The 27,961-nt window shown below is 41.4% G+C and overlaps 1 protein-coding gene across 2 annotated transcripts in view; it reads right to left on the reverse strand.

The window, feature by feature from the left end:
- The window catches only part of maea (macrophage erythroblast attacher, E3 ubiquitin ligase), a 171,908-nt gene that overhangs the window by 52,325 nt on the left and 91,622 nt on the right, over window positions 1–27,961 (reverse strand). For both annotated transcript variants that reach the window (XM_078553628.1, XM_078553618.1), the window contains exons 4-5: window positions 19,022–19,144; window positions 5,239–5,315 (exon numbers count right to left, since the gene is read on the reverse strand). In XM_078553628.1, coding sequence (XP_078409754.1) covers window positions 5,239–5,315; window positions 19,022–19,144 — 200 coding nt within the window. The remainder of the gene's footprint in view (window positions 1–5,238; window positions 5,316–19,021; window positions 19,145–27,961) is intronic.

A 27,961-nucleotide genomic window follows, 5' to 3' on the forward strand; every position in this document is an offset into this window, starting at 1 on the left:
GGGTTTTAAGGATAAGCCCAGCAATTACGGACCTGTCAGTTTAACTTCAGTGTTAGGGAAGCTTCTGGAAAAATTATTCGGGATAGAATTAGTGGTCACATGGAAAATTGTGGGTTGATTAGAAAGAGCCAGCATGGATTTCAAAAGGGGAAATCGCATTTAACTAACTTTCTGGAGTTTTTTGAAGTGGTAACAGAGAGGGTTGATGAGGGTAATGCTGTTGGTATGGTGTACATGGGCTTTCAAAAGGCATTCAATACAGCATCACACAACTGACTTAAGAGAAAACTTATAGCTTATGGAATAAAAGGGACAGTAGCAATGTGGATACAAAATTGGCTGAGTAATAAGATTCAGAGGGTACTGGTCAATTTTTCAGGCTGGAAGGAGGTTTGTAGTGGAGTTACCCAGAGGTCAGTCTTCAGACCCTTGCTTTTCCCGATACACATTAATGATCTAAAACTTGGTGTGCAGGGGACAATTTCAAAGTTTGCAGATGAAACGAAACTTGGGAACATTGTAAGCTACAAGGAGAACAGTGTAGAACTTCAAAAGGACATAGACAAGTTGGTGGAGTGGGCAGATAGGTGGCAGATGAAGTTCAATGCAGAGAAGTGAGAGATGATTCATTTTGGAAGGAAGAACATGGAGAGACAATATAAAATAAGGGGTACAATTCTTAAGGGGAGGCAGGAGTAGAGGGACCTGGGTATATATGTGCATAGATCATTGAAGGTGACAGGACAGGTGGAGAGAGCAGTGAATAAAGCATACCGTATCCTGGGCTTTATCAATAAGGGCATAGACTACAAGAGCAAGGAGGTTATGTTGAGCTTATGTAAGATATTAGTTATACCTCAGCTGGAGTACTGTGTACAGTTCTGGGCACCACACTATAGGAAGGATGTGAACACATTGTAAAGGGTGCAGAAGAGGTTTACAAGAGGAACCAGTGGATGTGTTGTACTTAGATTTCCAGAATGCATTTGATAAAGTGCAACATCAAAGGTTATTGCAGAAAATAAAAGGTCATGGTGTAGGGAATAACATATTGACATTGATAGAAGATTGGCTAGCTAACAGGAAGCCGAGAATTGGCATAGATGGGTCTTTTTCTGGTTGGCAGGATGTGACGAGTGGTGTGCCACAGGGATCAGTGCTGGGGCCTCAACTTTTTACAATTTATATCAATGACTTGGGTGAAGGGACTGAAGGAACGGTTGCTAAATTTGCTGAAAACACAGATAGGTAGGTAAGTAAATTGTGAAGAGGACGTAAGAAGGTTACAAAGTGTCATAGGTAGGCAAAGATCTGGCAAATGGATAATAATGCAGGCAAATGGGAAATCATTAATTTTGGCAGGAAGAATAAAAAAGCTTATTATCTAAATGATGAGAGATTGCAAAGCTCAGATTCAGAGGGATCTGGGTGTCCTAGTGCATGAATCACAAAAGGTTAGTATGCAGGTACAGCAAGTAATTAGGAAAGCTAATGTATCATTTACTGTGAGGGGAATTGATTACAAAAGTAGGGAGGTTATGCTTCAGTTGTACAGGGCATTGATGAGGCCACCTCTAGAGTAGTGTGTACAGTACTGGTCTCCTTGTTGACAGAAAGACATTAGAAGCAGCTCAGAGAAAGTATACTAGACTAATTCCAGGAATGGGTGGGTTGTCTTATGAGGAAAGACTGAACAGGTTAGGCTTGTATCCACTGGAATTTAGAAGAGTAAGAGGGGGCTTAATTGAATCCTGAGGGGTCTTGGCAGGATGGACGTGGAGAGGATGTTTCCTCTTGTGGGAGAATCTAGAACTAGGGGGTCACTGATTAAAAATAAAGGGTCGCTCATTTGAGACAGAGATGGAGAGAAATTTTTTCTGACGATTGAGTGTCTTTGGAATTCTCTTCTTCAAAAGGTAGTGGAAGCAGAGTCTTTGAATATTTTCAAGGCAGAGCTAGACAGATCCTTGATTTACAAGGGGGTGAAAGGTTATCGGGGGTAGGCAGAATGTGGGGTTGAGGTTACATTCAGATCAGCCATGATCTTATTGAATGGCACAGCAGGCTCGAGGGGCTGAGTGGCCTACTCCTGCTCCAAATTCCAATGTACAAAGGAATAGAAAGGCCCTGGTATTCCTAGTGGCTACAAGGAACCAATCCTACCAACATTATCACGAGGAGACCGACGACACGGACTCTACTGCAAACACCCCCAGGCATGGTGTCGAAGTCCAGGAACTAGCCGTACTCCAGTATCCCCAACTGATAATACTCAAGACGACATCGGGGAAGGCTATCAAACCACCAGACAAGCTCAACCTGAGGTTATGACTTTGGTGGGTGGGGGGGCGTGGGAGAGATGGCTAGAATGTAAGTAGTTTTGTAAATGAATAAACAGAAGAATTTAAGTTTTGAGATTATGCTTGCGGAGATGTAGAATAATGGGTTAATGATTATATTAATAAGACAATGATGTTATTTATGATGTAGCGGTGACATCAAGGGTCACATGACCAAGAGGCTCCAAGAGGGCAAGATGTAGAACAGCTTGTGTCCTAGAAACCATGTACTTACGGGGATGTCTTGTAAATAAATAGATTTTAGTAAATAAATAGATTTTAGTAAAACTACTCATCAACTATCCCCAGTAGCTCATAGATCGTTGAACCTCCAAGAAACAAACTGGTCCCACTCTCCTGCCTATTCCCGTTAGCCCTGTAAATTCTCTCTTCAGGTAATTATCTAATTCAAATCATTTCTCATTTTTCTAAACTGCAGAATATAGTCCCTTTCTACTCATAAGACAACCCTCATCTCAAATCAATCTAGTAAACTTTCATTACACCCTCTCCAAGGGAAGTATTCCTTTCCTTGGGCAAGAGATAGAACTCAACATAGTACTCCAGTTTCAGCAAGACTTCCTTGTTCTTGTACTCAACGCTCTTGAAATAAAAGTTAACAAGCCATTTGCCTTCCTAATAGCTTGCTACATCTACATGTTAATTTTCTGTTCTTCATCCACATGGAGATGATGATCGACAGTGCTCCAGTAACGCCTCAACAATTTCAGTGATCACTATATTGAAAAATCTTTCTGGATTGCTCCCTGAATCTGTGCTATCCAGCAAAGGTTCAACTTGGAGTAAAACGCACTCACTGTTACACCTCAGATACTGCACCCTTTTGCTTTGCTTCTGCCAACCTTTTTTGTCAACATTTCACCTGCATTGTAACTGTGTTGCAACGTAAGGAGTTTAGGCTTGCAAGAGCTGAGCTGTTTCAGCATGACTCTTTCATGAGATTGATGAACCAACTATAATTACTGTGGCTAACTAAACATCTATTGTAATGGGTCCGTTGGCTGCAGAATTGTGCTGAAACAGCTGAGCTATTGAAAAACTAATTACCATGCATTTTAATGTAGCCAGATTGTAGATGATACAGGTTAAGCAGTTGATGAAAATTTTTACAGGCCAGCAAAACATGGAATGTAATGCTTATTACCACCTTTTACCTTCGAAACAGTTAATACATAAAACACAACAGGATACCCATATTTCTTAAAGGCTGACATGAGTCATTGAGAAGAAACATGCACTTCCTCAGCACCTGAGACAGCTCAGATATAATGGTGTTTAATAACTACTTGAAATAATACCTCACTCACAGCTGACCAGTAGCTATTACGTGCAAAATCCTTATGTTGAATCATTAGCTCTGATGGCAGAAATCACATGACCACCTACTTTTAGCCAAAACCAAGGTCAAAGAACAATGATATAATAACTTGGGCAAAAAAAACACTAGCATGTATATAATGGGTAGCAAGAGCGAAAGGGTCATACAAGTTCATCTCAGAACAGCAAATGGAAAAAATTCTCAGGGTATCAAGCAAATTGAGGCAGCAAAAGGAAAAAAGCACTTTAACAAATAGAGTGCACATTGAATTCTGGACAAGCTAAAAACACATAAAACAGGACAACAGAACAATGTTTTAATGCATCAAAGCACCTAAAACGATTATGAACAAGACAGGCAATAGTCTTGCATCACATCTAATTATGCTGTGGGAGGAACCAAGGAAATAATATTGCTGTTGATCCTAATTTGGGCTTCTGGAAAGGGGGAAAAAGGATCTCCCAGTGTTGGTGTTGTGGACAGGAGCAGTTTGGATACAACACTGGAGGTTTTCAGAAGTGAGAAGCTTGAATATTCATACAGAGCCATGAGAGTGGCCCTCTGCTTAGAAATGAGGCATGAATGACATCATCATAAAACCAATAAGCCTAAAGAATGCATGTATTTTTTTTAATTCATATTTGCGAGCAATATTACAGGTTATTTGTACCATAAATAAATGCATTACAACAAAGTTTCAAATAAGTTTGCTGACTTTTTCCCAGTTCTGATGAAAGCTCATTGATTTGGAATATTATCTCTGTTTCTCTCTCCACAGGTACTGCCACAGCTGCTGGGTATTTCCAACATTTTCTGTTTTTTATTTTAGGTTTCCAGAATCTGCAGTTTTTTTAGGTGTGCTACCTTCTCACCAAACTTAGTGTTGCAGAAACATGGCATTAATCAGGTGTGAAGGTGGATGAAATAATGTTGGTCTCAATGTAGGGGTTCAGTTTCTGCAGAATGTGAAAAGGAAGCTATGCTAAACTGGTAGACATAACTGTAACAGCAATAAATGGCAGGTTTAGAAAACCAGGATCAGTGTGCGTGCTTGTAACAAAAAAAAACCTATAAGAAGCTGTCATGACACCACTATCCAAACATGAAAATCAAGAAGCAAAGATACATCATGAGGGTAAACCAAGCAATTAGGATGATGAGGGAGAAACTGGTTTACAGGAGAGCTAGGACAAGGGAGTGATGAACGAACTACTCACTGGAGACACCAAAAAGGCAAAAAAAAACAAAATAGGCAAAATGACACACAAGAGCTATAAATTAAACGTTCAAAAAATGTTAAATAGTATCAGATTGAAAATAAATTATTCTAAAAATTTTAAAACATTATCCATGTTTGAGACAGTCATACAGCCAATAATGGCAGTTAATTACTGCAATGGAGCATTATTCATTTAAAAAACCCAAATTAGCATCTATATAAATGTTAGTGATGGGACTACACCAACTAAATTAGAAGCCATAGAAATTATTTTAAGACAACATATCGTATCTACTTTGCACCTCCACATTTCAAGGGCAAATGGTAACTTTATAATGTACCTGACAGCTTCCAGCCTCTTGTTTTGTCGAATGAGTTCAATGAACTCCTGAATCCTCAGGCTGAACTCCAGGCAGCTCTGTTAACATAAAAGAACTGATTTAACTGCAGGTCACATGATAATCTGCATAAAACCTCAGAAGTGCCAAAGGAAGCCAGTAAAACAAAAGCCAGAGCTTGCTACAAGAGCAACAGTGAGGCTAATAGCTCTCCCTTTTACTTATTTACAGATGCAGCTAAATGCACAAGTCTGGAAAGTCGCTGCCCCTTATGTGCTACTCCTCCATAAACTGTTAATATTACCCCGCTATCTGATTCCCTGTTCAAAAACAGTGAACGGCAATGTAGCCCCACTATTTAAGAAAGGTGGGAGAAAGAAAACCAAGAGCTACAGACCTGTTAGCCTGACATCAGTAGGGAAAATGCTAGAATCTACTATAAAGGATGAGATAACCGAACACTTAAAAAATAATGGTAGGAGTGGGGAGAGTCAACATGGATTTATGGAAGGGAAATCATGTTTGACAAACTTGCTAGAGTTTTTTTGAGGATGTAATGACAAAAGATAAGGGGTGTCATGAAGCTATTAATGTATTTAATATTTTGGAAAATATTTTTCTTTTAAAATAGAGGTTTAGTCTGCGGGTGTGTCTTAATTGGATTAAAGCCAGCTAACTTGGGTGCTTTGATAGGTACTAGTTTTGATATGGAAGAGAGATAGCGTGCATTTACATTTTTTGAATCGAGCATTCAAGAAGTAGGGTGAAAACTTGACGCCTATCCAGCAGCCACCAAGCCATATGTTTATATTACTAATAAAATTGGTACTATGAAAGGGGTTTCATTGTTAAAAGGTGAAGTTCAAAGAGGTTGTTGATACAATAAGAATTAACATTCAATGGGGCTGGCAGGTATAATGTCAGTAGTTTTCGGGTATGCAGGGCAGAGGCAATGTAAGATCAAAAAGCAGTTACGAGCCTCCAACTGGCTCCACAGTAAAAAGAACCTCATTCTGAACTCATAAGTCCATGTTGCTGTTGAAAATGCTTTGCCTGGTGTTTGGTTAAGTCTAGGATAAAGGCAAAATACTGCGGATGCTGGAAATCTGAAACAAAAACAAAAAATGCTGGAAGAACTCAGCAAATCTGACAGTATCTTTGGAGAGAAGACAGAGTTAATGTTTGGAGTCCGTATGACTATTCTTCAGACTCTTCTTCAGTCATACGGACTCGAAACGTTAACTCTGTCTTCTCTCCACAGATGCTGTCAGACATGCTGAGGTTTTCCAGCATTTTTTGTTTTTGTTTGGTTAAGTCTACGTTGCTGTTGCCTTAATGGAGATTAGTTTGGGAATTTAAAAGTTATGCTAGTAGTAATTTGTAGCCATGTATACATATATTTTAACCTGTGCAAATTAATAAGATGTTTCATTTAGTTTAATGCAAAGCCTCAAGAACTAGTGGTCTGATTCCTGAGTTTAGAGTCACATCTCAATCATAACACTTGAAATTATTGGTTGACAGTTGCTGAAAGTTTCCCTCTGGGATTTTTAAAATAACTCCGCTTTACCAACTGCATCGGTCATAACAGAGGAAACCAGTGGATGCGGTGTATTTGGATTTTTAGAAGGCTTCTGTTAAGGTCCCACACAGGTCAGTAAGCAAAATTAGAGCACATGGGATTGGGGGTAAAATACTGGCATGGATTGAGAATTCGCCATCGGACAGAAAACAGAGTAGGAATAAACAGGTCATTCTCAGGTTGGCAGGCTGTAACTAGTGAGGTACTGAAAGGATCAGTGCTTGGGCTCCAGCTATTCACAATTTATATCAATGATTTCAATATGGTGACTAGCCGGTGACTAGTGGAGTTCCGCAGGGGTCAGTGTTGGGACCACAACTTTTCATTTTATACAGTAATGATCTAGATGAAGGAACTGAGGGCATCCTGGCTAAGTTTACAGATGATACAAAGATAGGTGGAGGGACAGGTAGTATTGAGGAGGCAGGGAGGCTGCAGAAGGATTTGGACAGGTTAGGAGAATGGGCAAAGAAGTGACAGATGGAATACAATGTGGGGAAGTGTGAGGTCATGCACTTTGGTAGGAAGAATAGAGGCATAGACTATTTTCTAAATAGGGAGAGAATTCAGAAATCTGGAGTGCAAAGGGACTTGGGAGTCCTAGTCCAGGATTCTCTTAAGGTTAACTTGCAGGTTGACGCGGTAGTTAGAAAGGCAAATGCAATGTTGGCATTTATTTCGAGAGGACTGGAATATAAAAGCAGGGATGTGTTGCTGAAGCTTTATAAGGCTCTGGTCAGATCACATTTAGAATATTGTGAGCAATTTTGGGCCCCGTATCTCAAGACGGATGTGCTGACCCTGGAGAGGGTCCAGAGGAGGTTCACGAGAATGATCCTAGGAATAAAAGGCTTAACATATGAGGAACGTTTGAGGACTCTGGGTCTATACTCGATGGAGTTTAGAAGGATGAGGGGGAATCTGATTGAAACTTACAGAATACTGAAAGGCCTGGATAGAGTGGACGTGGGGAAGATGTTTCCATTAGTAGGAGAGACTAGGACCCGAGGGCACAGCCTCAGAGTAAAGGGAAGACCTTTTAGAATAGAGATAAGGAGAAACTTCTTTAGCCAGAGAGTGGTGAATCTATGGAATTCACTGCCCCAGAAGGCTCTGTAGGGCCAGGTCATTGAGTGTATTTAAGACCGAGATAAATAGGTTCTTGATTGGTAAGGGGATCAAAGGTTACGGGGAGAAGGCGGGAGAATGGGGTTGAGAAACTTATCAGCCATGATTGAACGGCGGAGCAGACTCGATGGGCCGAACAGCCTAATTTCTGCTCCTATGTCTTATGGTGGCCAAATGTAACATTTCTAAGTTTGCGGATGACACAAAACCAACTGGAATGAGTTGAGAGGAGGATGTAAAGAGGTCTTAGGGGATTTAGACAGGTTAAGTGAGCGGGCAAGAAGAGGGCAGATGTGGAAAGATGTGAAAGTTACCCTGCAGAGTCTAGAACCAGGGGGCACAGTCTCAGAATAAAGGGTTTAGGACTGAGATGAGGAGGAACTTCTTCACTCAGAGGCTGGTAAACCTTTGAAATTCTCTACCTCAGAGGGCTGTGGAGGCTCAGTCATCAAGTACATTCAATTCATCAAGGGATATGGGGATAGTGTGGGAAAATGGCATTGAGGTAGAAGATTAGCCATGATCTAGTTGAATGGCAGAGCAGGCTTGGAGGGCTGAATGGCCGACTCCTGCTCCCATTTTCTATGCTCCAATGCTCCTGATGTTGGATATGGACTAAATGTGCTGGAAAAAGGGCTTGCCCATTTAACTCAGTATTCTTATAAATGCATAATAAACCTTAATTACAAACAACCTCTCTGGCACTGAAAAGTAACAAGTGTGGAGTCTCTTTTCTTCAGCTTTTAATAATTATTGGAGATTTTTTTTCATCTTCCACACACCCCCAGTCCCACCTTAATCTTCAATTTTTGCTTCCCTCTCTTTATTTTGCTCTCAGCACCTCATTTGACATTATTTTAACCGTCACTTCCTAACAAAGGAGATACAGCTATGTGCTCTGTTCATACAGGACCCAAGTGTCCTGTAGAAGGTGCTATGTCATTTGGCCATCCTGCTGGCATCAACTTAACATGCAAAATCCTATGGAAATTTTATGTGCAAGTCTAACATAGCAGGTACTATTCTTTCACCACTCTCAGAATAATTTGGCCCACGGCATACTCATCATTTGTTCAAGTGGATGACATTTCGGATTAATTGTATAGAGCTCAAAATCAACTGCGAAATTACAGTTGAAAACTATTTTTCCAAAATTGTTTGTGCACTTACAGCAAATGACGCATTGTTTCGACAATGACATGAAAACAATGGCCCTGTTTGAAATGTGCGTTATTGCTCCATGGGTTTTTTTTATTCAAATGTCAGTTATTCTAACTGCTCACCATGATTATGATAACATTACTTTTTAAACAATCCATTTGTATTCATGACACTAAATATAGTGAAATTTTGGTTGCTACAGAAACCTACCATCCGGGAGGACATTTATGTTGATTTAAAAAAGTTCCACCTTTGAACGATGATAATTTAATTGACTGCTCAATATGCCTGGACACAACTTTCCAGACATGGTCATAGGGAGCTGTAAATCTATTTCCTATTTGGTGGTAGGGAAAGGTCTTGCTTTGCCACTCAAGAAAAAAAAAATTGCAAAATAAAATACCAACACATTATTATAGCACTTTGCACAGCTTCAAAGCAAAACTCACTTTTGAAACACAGGCACTGTTTAAAATTAAAAAAGCAACTGAAACGTGTGCCAGAAAATAACATTTAAGTGCTGGTCACAGACCCACACCCAATATCAGATCAACAGCTGAACCTGTAGGTTGGACTGATTTGAGTCCAAAGCTAGGTGCAAGTGGGTGGGTCGAAGGTGACAAACACTTTCTCACTAGTCCCAGCCAATTCAGAGTGTGGCTCATTTCTATCTTCTGAGAATGTTCGTTGCTGATTGAATTCCGTTACTAACCCAGGGGTGATAGAGTGGTGTACTGGTCCTGTATTTTAGATGGAAAGAATATTTCTCTACCAAACTGAAACCCAAGATCTCTTCCTACCTGAATAAAACTCAAACTACAGTTCACTTCCCTTCAAAGTGAAATACCTATGTGCAGTCAAAAGTGGAACAATGGATAATGGCAACCCAGCATTGTATGAATCTGCCACTAGGAATAAATTGTGTCATCATAGAATCATTCAGCACAGAAGGAGGCGGCCATTTGACTCATCATGTCTCTGCTAGCTCTTTGAAATAAGTATCCAATTACTCCCACACCCCCTGATTTTTCCCACAGCGCTGCAAAGTTCTCCTTTTCAAATACAGTAAATACCCAATTCCCTTTTCATATAGTGTACTCCAGATCACAATGTGCAACATAAACTCATTTCCTTCTTAGGTTTATGCTAATTATCTTAAATCTGTGTTCTTTGGTTAAACAAGCCATTTACCAATGCAATTAGTGCTCTGCATGTGCGCAATCAGGTCCCGCAATTTTAAAGACCTCAATTAAATCTGCCCTTAACTTCTCTGCTCAAAGGAGGAGCAATCCCAGCTTCTCTCGTTTCTCCATATAATGGGAGTCTCTCATCCCTATTACCATTCTGGTAAATTTTCCCCCTCCTTATTACTTCCAAATAGCATCAGTTCACACTTTTCTACATTAAATTTCATCAGCCATGTGCCTGCCATTTTCCTATGTCCTCTTGAAGTTGGCATTATCCTTTCCAGAATTTACTACATCAAAGCCTTCTTCCATTTGCAAACTTTGAAATTAAGACCACTATAACTATTCCAGGGCATTGATCTATATAAAAAAAGTGAAGTAATCTCAATACCAACTCCAGAGGGATGTTATTGTACACACCTTTCCAGTTATATCTGAATTTAAAACTCACGCCGCCAAGTAGCCGAAGCCTAGTTTGCCAGAGTTGGACTGACTAGAAGTGAAAAGAACTTGGGTATGACCCAGAACTGAGGGGACAAATTATGACATAGGATTATGACATATACATTACAGAAACAGGCCATTCAGCCCAACCAGTCCATGCTGGTATTTATTCATCACTCGAGCTTCCTCCTATTTTTTCTCATCTAAATCTACCATTGTAACTATCTATTCTCTTCACCCTCAAATGCTTGTATAGTTTCCCATTAAATCCATCTACACTACTTGTTTCAACCACTCCCTGTGGTAGCGAGTTCCACATTCTGACCACTCTTTGGATAAAGAAGTTTTGTTTTGAATTCCCTATCGGATTCCTTGGTGATTATCTTATATCAATTACCTCCAGTAATGCTCTTCCCTCAAAAGAGGAAACATTCTCTCTGTATCCACTCTGTCAAAACCTTTTATAATTTTAAAGATCTCCATTTGGTCACCCCGCAGCCTTCTTTTTTCGAGAGAGAAGAGACCCACTTTGTCCATTCTTACCAGATAAGTATACCCACACATTCCTAGTATCACCCTTGTAAAATCTTCTCTGCGCCCTCTCTAGTGCCTCTATATCCTTTTTCATTATAAGACGATTAGAACTGCACGCAGTAGTCTAATCAAGCTTCGATACAGATTTAGCATAACTGCCCTACTTTTCAATTTTATCCCACTAGAAATAAAGAGTAATGCTTGGTTTGGTTTATGGTCCTGCTAACTGTGGCACAACTTTTAGTGATTGATGCATTTGTATTCCCTTTGTTACCCTGCCCCACCTAGACTTCCACTTGCAAGTAATCTGACCTCCCTATCCTTCCCACCAAAATGTACTACCTCTGTGTTGAACTTCGTTTGCCAATTATTTGCCCATTCTGCAAATTTATGAACTTTCTCCTGTAACTTGCCGCAGTCCACCTAAGTACTATCACCCACACACTCCCCACACCCACCAACACCCCCCTCCTAATTTGGTGCCATCTGCAAATTTAGAAATTGTAATTTTGATCCAAAATCCAAATTGTTAATATAAATTGTGAACAGCAGCGGTCCCAGTACTGATACTTGTGGAACACCACTTCCCATCTCACACCATCCTGAATAACTACTCTTTATTCCCACGTTCTGTCTGGAAGCCAGCTAGCAATCCACTCTGCCACTTGTCCCCCGACTCCACATTCTTTGACCTAATTCATTATGAGTCAAATTGAGGCACCTTGTCAAAGGCCTTTTGAAATCTAGGCAAATTACAGCTATTCCATTACAATTGTCCACTCTCTCTGTAACCTCCTCAAAACTTTCAACAACTTTGGTCAAGCTAAATTTTGCCTTTTGACTATTCATTATTATATTTCTCTTTTCTACATGTTCTTCTAGTAAGGGTTCCATTATTTTTCATACCACTGATGTTAAGCTGACTGGTCTGTAAATTCCTGAACTTTAAAAAAAAAAATTCGTTCATGGGATGTGTGTGTCGCTGCCCATCCCTTGTTCAGAGGGCATTTAAGGGTCAACCACATTACAGTGGGTCTGGAGTCACATGTAGGCCAGGCCAGGTAAGGACAGCAGATTTCCTTCCCTAAAGGACATTAGTGAACCAGACGGGTTTTTACAACAATCATCAATGGTGTCATGGTCATCTTTCGACTTTTAATTCCAGATTTTTATTGGATTCAAATTTCACCATCTGGTGGGATTTGAACCTGGGTCCTCAGAGCATTACCCTGGGTCTCTGGAGTACTACCACTATGCCACCACCTCCCCATGTTCTGTCCCCCTTTTAAATTATAGGAATTACAATAGCTATCTGATAGTGCTCTGGCACTGCACCTTTTCCCAACGATTTATTAAATATAAGGATTAATGCCTTTGCTATCTCTTCCCTAGATTCTTTTATGATACATGAATGCAATCTATCCAGGCTAGGGGCTTTGGCCTGAGTTTGTTTAGTTTGTTCAATACATTCCCTCTCTTTTTATTTTAAATGCACTTATCTCATTGCTCACCTCATCGCATCATTCAAAATCATGTCCACCTGTTCTATCTTCCTGGTAAATACCAAAGCAAAATAATATTTTAATATTTCTGTCATCTCCATCTGTGCCATTATGCTATTAATTCCTTAATAGTCCAATTTAAATACAGCCTTAATATAAAAGCAAAATACTGCGGATGCTGGAAATCTGAAACAAAAACAAAAATTGCTGAAAAAAACTGAGCAGGTCTGACAGCATCTGTGGAGAGAAAGACAGAGTTAACGTTTCGAGTCCGTATGACTCTTCTTCAGAACAGTTCTGCTGTTCCACAGATGCTGTCAGACCTGCAGTGTTTTTCCAGCAATTTTTGTTTTTAAATACAGCCTTCCTTTTTATTGATGTGTCTGTAAAATATTTTGTTTAGCTTTACAAGTTAATTTCACAGTCCCTCTTGGCCTTGCTTTTTTTTAAACTTCTCTCCTGATCTCTTCATATTTTCTCTTATCATGCACTCCTCGGCCATTTATGTGCTGAATGTATATCTCTTTTCTAACACTCAATTGTTCCCTTATGTCTTAATTCATTCATCATCTTCTCAAGGGCAATTAAGAATAGGCAATAAATGCTAGTCTAACAAGCGCCACCCACATCCTATGAACGAAGAAGAAAAAGGTGGACAAAACAAAAACAGAATTACCTGGAAAAACTCAGCAGGTCTGGCAGCATCGCCGGAGAAGAAAGGAGTTGACGTTTCGAGTCCTCATGACCCTTCAACAGAACTGAGGGGTCATGAGGACTCGAAACGTCAACTCCTTTCTTCTCCGCCGATGCTGCCAGACCTGCTGAGTTTTTCCAGGTAATTCTGTTTTTGTTTTGGATTTCCAGCACCCGCAGTAGTTTTTTGTTAAGAAAAAGGTGGAGTTCCACTAGTGTTTAGTTTGTTCTTTCCTCTAATTGGAATATATTATTCCTGCACTCTGTTGAACATTTTAAATGTTTCCTATTCTTGTTCTATTTTGCTGTTTGCCAATATAGTTGCTCACTTATTTTCTCAAATTATTTTCTCAGCCCCTCAATCAGCTTTTCCTCAATGTATTAGCTAGGTTTTCGTCATACTTATGTCCTTCACTATCATCTTAATGTGTACTATATTATGATCGCTATTACTTAGGTATTACCATAGAGGGAGTACAACGAAGGTTCACCAGACTTGCTCCCTGGATGATGGGACTGTCGTATGACGAGACTGGGGAAACTGGGCGTGTATTCTCTATAGTTTAACAAGTAATCTCACTGAAACCTACAAAATATTTAGAGGGATAGGCAGGGTAGATGAAGGTAAGATGTTTCCCCAGTTGGGGAGTCTAGAACCAGGAAACACAATCTCGAAGTAAGGGAGAAGCCACTTAGGACCAATTTGGGAGAACTTTTTTAGTGAGAGGGTTGAGAATCTTTGGAATTCTCCACCCCAGAGGGCTGTGGAAGCTCAGCCACTGAGTATGTTTAAAGTAGAGATTGACAGATTTCTAAATACCAGTGACAAAGAGATATGGAGATAGTGTGGGAAAAAGGCATTGAAGTGGATGATCAGTCATAATCGTACTGGATGGCAGAGCAGGTTCAATGGGCTGAATGGGCTACTCGTGCTCCTATGTTCCTCTCCCCTTTACCGAGCTCTTCTGTCCAATTAATATCAGGATAGCTGAAATCCCCCATGATTATTATTCTATGAATTTTGCTCAATTCCCTAAATTGTCTGCATTTTTCTTCCTCCACCTCCCTACCACTATAAGGTGGTCTGTGGACTGCATCTATTATTGTGACTGGTTCGTCATTACCTTTTATCTCTATGCCTACAGCTTCTATTTTTGTCTTGCTGATAGCTGCATCCCTTTTTGTACTGCCACAATGTTATCCCAAATAAATACAACTATGCCATCTCCGTTTTCCTACTATCAAAGAATAAAGAACAGTACAGCACAGGAACAGGCCCTTCGGCCCTCCAAGCCTGCGCCGATCATATTGCCCGTCAACTAAAACATTTTGCACTTCCGGGGTCTGTATCCCTCTATTCCCATCCTATTCATGTATTTATCAAGCTGCCTCTTAAACACCACTATCATACCTGCTTCCACCACCTCCTCTGGCAGCGAATTCCAGACACTCACTACCCTCTGCGTAAAAAACTTGCCCCGCACATCTCCTCTATAGTTTTCTCCTCTCACCTTAAATCTATGTCCCCTAATAATTGACTCTTCCACCCTGGGAAAAAGCTTCTGACTATCTACTCTGTCCATGCCACTCATAATTTTGTAAACTTCTATCAAGTCGCCCCTCAATCTCCGCCGCTCTAGTGAGAACAATACGAGTTTCTCCAACCTCTCCTCTTAGTTAATAACCTCTAGACCAGGCAGCATCCTGGCAAACCTCCTCTACACCCTCTCCAACACCTCCATATCCTTCTGGTAATGTGGCGACCAGAATTGCACGCAATATTCCAAGTGTGGCCTAACCAAGGTTCTATACAACTGCAGCATGACTTCCCAGCTTTTATACTCAATACCCCTGCCAATGAAGGCAAGCATGCCATATGCCTTCCTGACTACCTTATCCACCTGCATTGCCACTTTCAGTGACCTGTGGACCTGTACACCCAGATCCCTCTGCCCATCGATGCACTTAAGTTTTCTGCCATTTACTGTATAATTCCTACCTGTATTAGACCTTCCAAAATGCATTACCTCGCATTTGTCCGGATTAAACTCCATCTGCCATTTCTCCGCCCAAGTCTCCAACCGATCTATATCCCGTTGTATCCTTTGACAATCCTCTTCACTACCTGCAACTCCTCCAACCTTAGTGTCGTCTGCAAATTTACTAATTAGCCCAGTTACATTTTCCTCCAAATCATTTATGTATACTACAAACAGCAAAGGTCCCAGCACTGATCCCTGCGGAACTCCACTAGTCACAGCTCTCCATTCAGAAAAGCACCCTTCCACTGCTACCCTCTGTCTTCTATGACCAAGCCAATTCTGTATCCATCTTGCCAGCTCACCTCTGATCCCGTGCGACTTTACCTTCTGTACCAGTCTGCCATGAGGGACCTTGTCAAAGGCCTTACTGAAATCCATGTATATAACATCCACTGACCTTCCATCATCGATCATTTTTGTCATTTCCTCGAAAAACTCGATCAAGTTAGAGACACGACCTCCCCTTCACAAAACCATGCTGCCTCTCACTGATATGCCCATTTGCTTCCAAATGGTAGTAAATCCTGTCACGAAGAATCTTCTCCAATAATTTCCCTACCACTGACGTAAGGCTCACTGGCCTGTAATTTCCTGGATTATCCCTGCTACCCTTCTTAAACAATGGAACAACATTGGCCATTCTCCAGTCCTCTGGGACCTCACCCATAGCCAGTGAGGATACAAAGATTTCTGTCAAGGCCCCAGCAATCTCCTCCCTTGCCTCCCTCAGTACTCTGGGGTAGATCCCATCTGGCCCAAGGGACTTATCCACCTTAATATTCTTCAAATCTTCATTTCCAAACATATTCTACCATGCATTATTTAATTCCCAGTCCTGATTTTTCTGTAGCCATGTCTCAGTAATCCCTACTATGAATGGTTCCTCCCAATGCAGATTGCCTCAGCTTCCCTGTTTTTATGGATACTGTGGGCATTGTTGTATAGATATTTTAAACTAATTTTTAATAGAATTTCCTTTCACTTTATGCCTAACCATTTTTTTTACATTCCCATTCTAAAGCTCTATTGATTCCCTTGCCATCAATATCCTTCCTTACTTTATTCTTTCCTATGTTCGTCTCCCTTTTTTGTTTACATCTAGACTGCTTACGTTTCTTGTCCATCCTTCCCCTCCCTTACTGGTTTAAAGCCTTTTCCACGTCCCAGTTTACCCTTTCCAGTCGGACATGGGTGCCATCTCCATTCAGGTGGAACCCATGCCATCAGTACAGCTCCTTCCTGTCACAGGATTTGTGCCGGTGTCCAATGAAACGGAACCCGGGAAGGATGTAATATTTCTGGAGAGTGTGCAGAGGAGGTTTACAAGAATGTTGCCAGGGTTAGAAAAGCGTAGCTACGAGGAGAGATTGGATAGGTTGGGGTTATTTTCCTTAGAACAAAGAAGGCTGAGAGGTGACTTGATTGAGGTGTACAAAATTATGAGGGGAATAGATAGAGTGGACAGGATAAAATTGTTTCCCTTGATGGAGAATTCTAGAACCAGGGGGCATAGATTCAAGATGTGGCAGAAGGTGTAGGGGGGACATGAGGAAGAACTTTTTTATGCAGAGGGTAGTGGGTGTCTGGAATTCACTGCCCAAGTTAGTGGTAGAGGCAGAAACATTAAACTCTTTTAAAAAGTACCTGGATCTGCACCTTAAGTGCTGTAAACTGCAGGGCTATGGGCCGGGTGCAGGAAGGTGGGATTAGAAAGGGCACCTGGGTGTCCTCGGGCTGGCATGGACAAGATGGGCCGAATGGCCTCCTTCTGTGCTGTAACTTTTCTATGGTTCTAACCCCTCTTTCCCACACCAGCCCTTTAGCCACTTGTTAATTCTTCCGATCTGTCTGCTCCTAATCCAATTTGCATGCAGCTGGGGCAATAATCAAGTGTTGCAAAAACATCTAATTTCATGATTCACATGTTTTAGGAATAATTTACGATCTTAAAACTCTTAAATTGAGGTTTGAGGTGTTCAATATAACATAAATTGGAAAAAAAATCTGGTTTGGGAGATCAGCAAACAGACGTAAAGTAATATCAATTCAAAGGGTAGCCTGTGTTTATTAAATAAGATTAGAATTAGAAGCTTGAAAACACTGAACAACAGGTAAATTCTTTGAGTCTTGGTGAAGATGAGATGTCTACAGTTGTCTCCATAGGGGTTTAGGTTATGCATGTGGGTCCCAGGTCAAAGGGTTTAGAAGGAACAGGTAAACAATGGAAGATCTTAAAGTATCCATATACTCAAAAGACAAGTTTGGAAATTGAAGTATTAGTTGAAATCTCTATCTGGAACATCCCAGGTGTACCACGTTGCCATGGGGATAGATTACAGGGAGGTAGTCTTTTGTTTGGGTTCCTCTGTGTGATTTCACACGGACAGAAAGAAAAAACCTCCAACAGGTGCACAGAAGCAGCTTTGAGACAAGGACAGAGAGAACACTGCCAGAGACTGTAGACCACCAAGCAAGGAGGTAGTAAAGACCATGCTGGAGCTGGGAGTCCACATTCATGGAGGTGCTTAAAGAGAATTAGAGGGTTAACTGGCTGAATCTTAGCGGAATGACCCTAGAAAGTCTCATACTTTGGAGAATAGCTGGAACACTGAGGAGAAATAAAGTGAATTCCTGAGAGCTGTGACACAATTTGGTTTGATCCCAGGAGAAGTGAAAGAACTCTCAATATCCTGGGAAGTATAGGGGAGCTCTTGGGTGGAAATAAAAATAGAACGGAGAATATCCTGTTGAGGTTTTGGGTTTAAAATCCAAGTGTTTACGAACTATATAGGGTTAGGTTAAGTACTTGCTTTGTTGAACTCTTCTACAGTAAAAGCTTTTGTTTAAAACATGAAATCTCGTGGCACAAGTTGAGTTAATAACTGGGAGTTCGAATTTCTTTTCTAAAAGAAATTGTCTCCTCGAGATCATAACAATAGAGATCATTACCATCGAGATTCTGCTTTTTAATTTAGAGCCTGACCACAAAGTACACACATTTACTGAAGGGAAATTTCTTGAAATGTTTGCTGCCATCCCTCCTCTTTGGGAATAGTAACTTATGCTTTTATATGGAGGTATAAATGAGGAAGTTGGTTTTATTAGTGCTTTTTCAAAAGTTTGTTATTGAAAGCATAAGCTTCCCAGCTACCTAAAGTACAAACTGTATTTTAACATATTCAAGCTCTTCCTACAGTTGTTAATGGAAGTAACATTTCTGTTTCCTGAGGTAAAGATTTAAACTACAAATTGAAAATTTCAGCTATGGCAATAATTCTCAGCTGATCTCCAGATGCAACGATCATAATACCATCATTATTACCATCGAGATTCTGTTTTTTAATTTAGAGCCCGACCACAAAGCGCACACATTTACTGAAGAGAAATTTCTTGAAATGTTTGCCCCCATCCCTCCTCTTTGAGAATGGTAAATTAACATGGGTCAATTAACAAGAGCCACTCAAAACTACCTTGACTAATAATCAAGAGCTACAATTCATTTTGAGAACACACCTTCATCTTCCTCAGCCTTGATTTGTTGTCATGACACCAAGCCAGACAAGTAGCTGTCTCTTGCCTTTCGAGTGACTCCTCTACCTCCTTTGCTGTAAGAAACATGTCAATGTTCACCAAGTCCTAGAAGAGAAAAGCAGAAGAGTACTATGAAGTGTATGCCTGGATAGAAAAAAATGCAGTAGCATATTGCAATATAATCTTAGCAGATATGGACTTAAAATGTGTTTCATCCTGTCTAATCAATGTTGCATAGGGAAAACAGATCAGTACATATGAAATGTCCTTATACACGCATTTCGCTATAGGTTGCTTCAAGTTTAAAATTAATTGCACTCAACACACATCTCTCAAAGCATTGTAATCAAAGACTATAAACTTCTGACCATATAGAATCTTTGTGCACAACCAAAAGAACAGGCATATAGTGAAGAAAGTATACAACTGGGTGCTCAACCCCACTAACCAAGCTAGGACTGGGCAAACTAATAGTAATGACTAAAAAAAAAACCAAAATCATAGTGTGCAGAATTACAATTTCGTGACTATATTAACATGGCTGGCTGCTTTGCTGTACCTTGTGTTTCATATCCACATCCCAAATGTTATTAAAGAGCGGATTCAAATCAGAGAACTTGATTAGATTTGCATTACAAACCTGGTTTGTCATCAGTTGTAGTTCTAAAATTATATTCTGCATTCATATACATACAAAAACAACCCATGAGCACATCTATTTCAGGGAAGTGACTCAATACAAACATATAAAATAGGTTCAGAAGTAGGCCATTCAGCCTTTTGAGCCTGCTCCGCCATTCAATAAGATCTTGGCTGATCTGCTGCGTTTCAAATTCCACATTCCCATCTACCCCTGATGACCTTTGATTCCCTTGCCTAACAAAAATCTACCTATCTCTGTCTCAAAAATATTCAATAACCCCACCTCCACTGCCTTCTGAGGCAGAGAGTTCCAAAATCACACAACCCTCAGAAAAAAATTCTCCTCATCTCTGTCCCAAAAGGGCAACCCCTAATTTTAAAACAGTTCTAGTTCTGAGCTCACCCACACCCTTTCCATGTCTACCTTGTTAAGCCATTCAGGATCTTATATGCTTCAATCAAGTCACCCCTCACTCTTCTAAACTCCAGTGGAAACAAGCCCAGTCTATTTAACCATACCTCAGAAGACAGCCCACTCATTCCAAGTATCACTCTAGTAAACTAGTGTGCAGCTTAGAAGGGAACATCACGACCTGGAAGTTGCCCTCCAGGCCACTCACCATCCTGACTTGGAAATATATCACCATTCCTTCACTGTTGCTGGGTCAAAATCCTGGAAATGCCTCCACAACAGCACTGTGGGTGTGGCTACATCACCTTCTCAAGGGCAATTAGGGATGGGCAATAAATGTTGGCCTAGCCATGAATGAATAAAAAACTCAGCCACTTACAACACATTTACATCCAAACTGCACACACTATTCAAGATGTGGACTCACCAATGCCCTGTATAACTGAAGCATAATGTCCTTGCTTCATGTTAAATTCCTCTCATCATAAAGGATAGCATTCCATTAGCCTTCTTAATTACTTGCTGTACCTGCGTTTTAACGTTTGTGACTCATGCACTAAAACACCTAGATCCTTCTGCACCTTGGAATTCTGCAGTTGTTCTCCGTTTAAGTAATACTCTGCTTTTTTATTCTTCCTGCCAAAGTGAACAACTTCATATTTTCCAACATTATGCCCCATCTGCCAGATTTTAGCCCACTCACTCAACCTATCTAAATCCCTCTGCAACCTCTTTATGCCCTCTTCACAACATACTTTCCTACCTATCTTTGCATCATATGCAAATTTAAGTACCATGCATTTGCCCCCTCATCTAAGTCATTGATATAAATTGTGAAAAGTTGAGGCCTCAGCACAGGCCCTTGTGGGAATCCACACTTCGTCACATCCTGCCAATCATTAAAGAGACTTGTTTATGCATACTTGTTTTCTGCCAGCCAGCGGATCAATCTTCTATCCATGCTAATGTGCTACCCGCATCTTATCAAATACCTTCTGCAAATCCAACTACAGTATGTCTACAATTTGCCCTTCATCCATGGCAAATGTTACTTCTTCAAAGAACTCCAATAAATTGGTTAAACATGATTTCCCTTTCACAAAACCATGCTGACTCTTCCAGATTACCTTGAGTTTTGCGAAGTGCCTAGCTATAACCTCCTTAAATGATCGATTCTAATACCTTCCCCACAACAGCCATCAAGCCAATTACTATGCAAATAATTTGATAATGGATCAGCATAATAATTAAGGCAGCCAGAATAAAAGCTACCAAAGAGTATGTGAACAAGCTTGAAAGTGTTCAGAAACTGATCCTAGGTAACATGTACCAAAGCTACTTTGACACAATCCACCAACTGAATACATGTTCCCTTGCTGAACATCAGAAAAAGCTGTCTGGACTTTGCTAGGAAACTTCTGAATCCCACCTTGCATTGCCACCATCTCTTGCCACAATCACACAAAAGTAAACGCGCGATGGAATCAAAGCAAAAAAGACACCAGTCCACAAGTAAAATATAGTAACAGACTGCGAGACAGCCCAATACCCTGCTTTAAATCCTCAATCATTTAATACTAATTATTAGTTTTGTAATGAATTTAACCTAACAATACATGATGTATGGACTTTAATACAAAATGCATTTTGCAACATGCTGTAATTATTTCTTTGGTTGTGCAATCCATTTATTATTTTATGCTTTAATTTATAATTGTCCATAACCAAGTCATGAATAATGATCGTTTTATTTGCATCGTCATCACAATTCGACATCTGTTGCCATGATGATTTTTTAATAAATCAATTATTTGTCTAACATAGCATTTGACAATAATATATTTAATGAAAAAAATTAACTTTTTTAAGATACTGAAAATTGGTTAGATTGAGGCAATAATACTAGTCATGCCACCTGCATTCAATTTTATTTAGAAAGTTTCATTTGCTGGCACTGAAAAGTGTACCTCCTGCCATTTAAGCTAACAAAAAATAAGAATGATGGTACTTCTGCCATCTAAAAATGCAAATAACACCTACACAAGGTGGTGTGACTTGTGCAGAGACAGGTGGTAATCAATTGGAGAACCTAGGAATTTGCAGGTACATAGCACCTTTCACAACCTTGGGATGTTCCGAAGCACTTTACAGCCAGTAAAGTACCTTTGAAGTGAAGTCCCTGTTCTAATGTAGGAAAGTGATGCTCTTAGCTTGATTGGTAGACAAGAACTTTCAATTTCAAATGGTGGTGGGGGGGGGTAGAAGAGAAGAGGAACAAAATATTACTTATAACACAACTCATGGCGAAACAGAAGGAGAAAATGAAGACAGAAAATTAAGGAGTTGCAAAAGTAGAAAGGTAAAAATAAAGTTAAAGGTTTAAGCCTGGGGCTTAAAAGGTTGTGAGACGGCTCTCATTTTGTTTAAGACCATAAGACATAGGAGCAGAAGTAGGCTATTCGGCCCATCGAGTCTGTTCCGCTTTTCAATGAGATCATGGCTGATCTGATAATCCTCAACTCCACATTCCTGCCTTTTCCCCATAACCCTTGATTCCCTTACTGATTAAAAATCTGTCTATCTCAGCCTCGAATATACTTAGCTACCCAGCCTCAACAGCCCTCTGCAGTAAAGAATTCCACAGATTGACTACCCTCAGAGAGAAGAAATTCCTCCTCACCTCTGTCTTAAATGGGCGACCCCTTACTCTGAGATTAAGCTCTCTGGTCCTAGACTCTCCCACAAGGGGAAACAACCTCTCAGCATCTACCCTATCAAGCCCCCTAAGAATCTTTTATGTTTCAATAAAGTCGCCTCTCTTTCTTCTAAACTCCGATGAGTACAGGCCCAACCGACGCAGCTTCTCCTCAAAAGAAATTCCTTCCATACCTGAGATCAACCTAGAGAACAGTCTCTGGACTGCCTCCAATTCCAGCATATCTTTGTTTAGTTACGGGGACTAAAACTGTTCACAGTATCCTAGGTGTGGTCTAACTAGTGAAACCTGGCCAATTACCGCCCCATCAGTCTACACTCAATGAAGTAAAATTCAGTGAAGTAATGGAAGGCGTCACCACAGTGCTATCACAGAATTATTACAGTGTAGAAGGAGGCTATTCGGCCCATCATGTCTGCACCGGCTCTGAGTATTTTAACTTAATGCCAATCTCCTGCCTTTTCCCTATAACCCTGTACATTATTTAAATAGAAACAATCATCCAACGCCCTCTTGAATGCCGCAATTGAACCTGACTCATCACTCCCAGGCAGTGCATTCCAAATCCTAACTACTTGCTGTGTGAAAACGTTTTTCTCACTTTACATTTGCTTTATTTGGAAAGCACTTTAAAACTGTGCCCTCTGGTTCTCGATACATTTACGAGCAGGAACAGTTTCTCCCTATCTACTCTGTCCAGACCCCTCATGATTTTGAAAACTTCTATCAAGTCTCCTCTTAGCATTCTCCCCTCCAAGGAAAACAGTCCAAACTTCTCCAATCTTTCCTCATAACTGAAGTGTCTCATCCCTGGAACCCTTCTCGTAAACCTCTTTTGCACTCTCTTCAAGTGGCACAAAGGCTCAGTTTGGGTTCCGCCAAGACCACGCAGCTCCTGACTTCATTACAGCCTTGATTCAAACATGGGCAAAAGAGCTGAACTCGCAAGGAGGAGAGAGTGACTGCCATTGACATCAAGGCCGCATTTGACCATGTGAGGCATCAAGGAGCCGTAGCAAAACTGGAGTCAATGGGAATTGGGGAAAACTTGCCACTGGTTGGAGTCATTCCTACCACAAAAGAAAATGATTGGGGTTGTTGGAGGTCGGTCATCTCAGTTCCAGGGCATCACTGCCGGAATTCTTCAAGGTAGTATCCTCAGCCCAACCATCTACAGCTGCTTCATCAATGACCTTCCTTCCATTATAAGGTCAGAAGTAGGGATGATAGCTGATGATTGGACAATGTTCAGCACCATTTGGGACTCCTCGGATACTGACGCAGTCCATGACAAAATGCAGCAAGACCTGGACAATAACCAGGCTTGGGCTAACAAGTGTGGTGCGAATGTTATTTGCCACAAGTGCCAGACAATGACCATCTCCAACAAGAGAGAATCTAATTATCACCCTTTGACATTCAAAGGCATTACCATCACTGAACCCCTCACTATCAACATCCTGGGGTTACCACTGACCAGCAACTGAACTGGACTAGCCATGTAAATACTGTGGCTACAAGAGCTGGTCAGAGACTAGGAATCCTGCAATGAGTAACTCACCTCCTGACTCCCCAAAGCCTGTCCACCATCTACAAGGCACAAGTCAGGTGTGTGATGGAATACTCTCCACTTGCCTGGATGAGTGCAGCTCCCACAACACTCGAGAAGCTTGACACCATCCAAGACAAAGCAGCCCACTTGATTGGCATCACATTCACAAACATTCACTCTCTCCAACATCAACACACAGGAGCAGCAGTGTGTACCACCTACAAGATGCACTGCAGGAATTCACCAAGCTGCCTTGGGCAGCGCATTCCAAACCCACGACCACTACCATCTAGAAGGACAAGGGCAGCAGTCACATGAAAACATCACCAACTGGAAGTTCTCTTCCAAGTCACTCACCACCCTGACATGGAAATATATCGTTGTTCCTTCACTGTCACTGGGTCAAAAACCTGGAACTCCCTTCCTAACAGCACTGTGGGTGTACCTACACCACATGGACTGCAGCGGTTCAAGAAGGCAGCTCACCACCATCTTCTCAAGGGCAATTAGGGATGGGCAATAAATGCTGGCCCAGCCAGTGAAGCCCACATCCCATGAATGAATAAAAAAAAAGTTGCTTAGCAATTGTTCTCCAATCACAGAATCATATCTAATGTGATATAATGTGCTGCAATCTAATCACATCCAATTTACGATCATAACCCAGGCTCACTTACGTGTGCTAAAAGCCAAATATGTTAATATACAGGGCCCTGTCCTTTGCAGACAGAAGGAATGTGTACACACATTGCACCTTTTTCAACTGAAAAAAAAGGTCTGGTTTCAGTTTTGTTATGATGTTGGGCCAGACCCCAAGCTTTTGGTAAGATCCAATTTGGGACCAACAACTTTTTGTTTAAAGAGGCAAAGTTCGAGATTCAAGACACTTGCTAATAGAATAAAGCCACGATATTTCACGGGATTTGAACAACAAAAATAAACTTAATTATTAAGATAAAAGCAAAGCAAAAAACTGCGGATGCTGGAAATCCAAAACAAAAACACAAATACCTAGAAAAACTCAGCAGGTCTGGTAGCATCAGCGGAGAGGAGCACAGTTAACGTTTTGACTCTGAATGATCCTTCAACAGAACTAAGTAAAAATAGAAGACAGGTGAGATATAAGCTGGTTTCGGGGGGGGGGGGTGGGACAAGTAGAGCTGGATAGAGGGCCAGTGATAGGTGGAGATAACCAAAAGATGTCACAGACAAAAGGACAAAGAAGTGTTGAAGGTGGTGATATTATCTAAGGAATGTGCTAATTAAGGGTAGAAAGGAGGACAAGCAAGGTACAGATAGCCCTAGTGGGGGTGGGGTGAAGGAATCAAAAAAGACTAAAAGGTAGAGATAAAACAATGGATGGAAATACATTTAAAAATAATGGAAGTAGGTGGGAAAAGAAAAATCTATATAAATTATTGGAAAAAAAGGCGGGGGGGAGGGGGGGAAGAGAATCGGAAAGGGGGTGGGAATGGAGGAGAGAGTTCATTATCTAAAATTGTTGAACTCAATATTCAGTCCAGAAGGTTGTAAAGTGCCTAATCGGAAGATGAGGTGCTGTTCCTCCAGTTTGCGTTGAGCTTCACTGGAACAATGCAGCAAGCCAAGGACGGACATGTGGGCATGAGAGCAGGGTGGAGTGTTGAAATGGCAAGCGACAGGGAGGTCTGGGTCATGCTTGCGGACAGACCGAAGGTGTTCTGCAAAGCAGTCACCCGGTCTGCGTTTGGTCTCTCCAATGTAGAGAAAACCGCATTGGGAGCAACAAATGCAGTAGACTAAATTGAGGGAAGTGCAAGTGAAATGCTGCTTCACTTGAAAGGAGTGTTTGGGCCCTTGGACAGACTACAGCTCCTCACACCCCGCTTCCTGTAAGAACTCCATCCCATTCTCTCAGTTCCTTCGCCTCCGTCGCATCTGTTCTGATGATGCCACTTTCAAAAACAGTTCCTCTGACATGTCCTCCTTCTTCCTTAACCGAGGTTTTCCACCCACGGTGGTTGACAGGGCCCTCAACCGTGTCCGGCCCATCTCCCGCGCATCCGCCCTCACACCTTCTTCTCCCTCCCAGAAACATGATAGGGTCCCCCATGTCCTCACTTATCACCCCACCAGCCTCTGCATTCAAAGGATCATCCTTCGCCATTTCCGCCAACTCCAGCATGATGCCACCACCAAACACATCTTCCCTTCACACCCCCTGGCGGCATTCCGCAGGGATCGTTCCCTCCAGGACAGCCTAGTCCACTCCTCCATCACCCCCTACACCTCAACCCCCTCACATGGCACCTCCCCTTGCAGCCGTAGAAGGTGCAACACCTGCCCCTTTACTTCCCCTCTCCTCACCGCCCAAGGGCCCAAACACTCCTTTCAAGTGAAGCAGCATTTCACTTGCACTTCCCTCAATTTAGTCTACTGCATTTGTTGCTCCCAATGCGGTTTTCTCTACATTGGAGAGACCAAACGCAGACTGGGTGACTGCTTTGCAGAACACCTTCGGTCTGTCCGCAAGCATGACCCAGACCTCCCTGTCGCTTGCCATTTCAACACTCCACCCTGCTCTCATGCCCACATGTCCGTCCTTGGCTTGCTGCATTGTTCCAGTGAAGCTCAACGCAAACTGGAGGAACAGCACCTCATCTTCCGACTAGGCACTTTACAGCCTTCCGGACTGAATATTGAGTTCAACAATTTTAGATCATGAACTCGCCCCTCCATCCCCACCCCCTTTCCGATTCTCTTCCCCACCTCCCTCCACCTTTTTTCCCAATAATTTATATAGATTTTTCTTTTCCCACCTACTTCCATTATTTTTAAATGTATTTCCATCCATTGTTTTATCTCTACCTTTTAGTCTTTTTTGATTCCTTCACCCCACCCCACCCCCACTAGGGCTATCTGTACCTTAAAAACAAAAAGCTAAAAGCTACTGCGGATGCTGGAAATCCAAAACAAAAACAGAATTACCTGGAAAAACTCAGCAAGTCTGGCAGCATCGGCGGAGAAGAAATCAGTTAACTTTTCGAGCCTTCATGGCCCTTCGGCAGAACTGAAGCATAGATTAGAAGAAGGGAGAAATATAAATTGGTTTAAGGTGGGGGGGGGGGGGGGGGGGGGGGGGGGGGGGAAGAGACACATTGAGGGTGTGGTGTGATGATTGTGGAGATGAGCAGATAATCAAAAGATGTCACAGACAAAAGGGTCAAAGAGGTGTTGAAGGTGGTGGTCTTTGTCTGAGAAAAGTGCTAATTAAGAATGGAAGACAGGATATTCAAAGTACAGCTCTAGTGGGGGTGGGGTGGAAAGACTAAAGGTTTTAGTTTTAGATTTAAAAACAATGGAAATAGGTGGGGAAAGAAGAATCTATATAAATTATTGAAAAAAAAGCGGGGGGGGGGAAAGAAATGGGGTGGAGATGGGGGGAGGGGGAGTTTAAGATCTAAAGTTGTTGAACCTTGCTTATCCTGCTTTCTACCCTTAATTAGCACATTCCTTAGATAATATCACCACCTTCAACACCTCTTTGTCCTTTTGTCTGTGACATCTTTTGGTTATCTCCACCTATCACTGGCCCTCTATCCAGCTCTACTTGTCCCACCC

This window comes from Cetorhinus maximus, chromosome 1, assembly GCF_964194155.1.
Source record: "Cetorhinus maximus chromosome 1, sCetMax3.hap1.1, whole genome shotgun sequence".
Classification (NCBI taxonomy): Eukaryota; Metazoa; Chordata; class Chondrichthyes; order Lamniformes; family Cetorhinidae; genus Cetorhinus; species Cetorhinus maximus.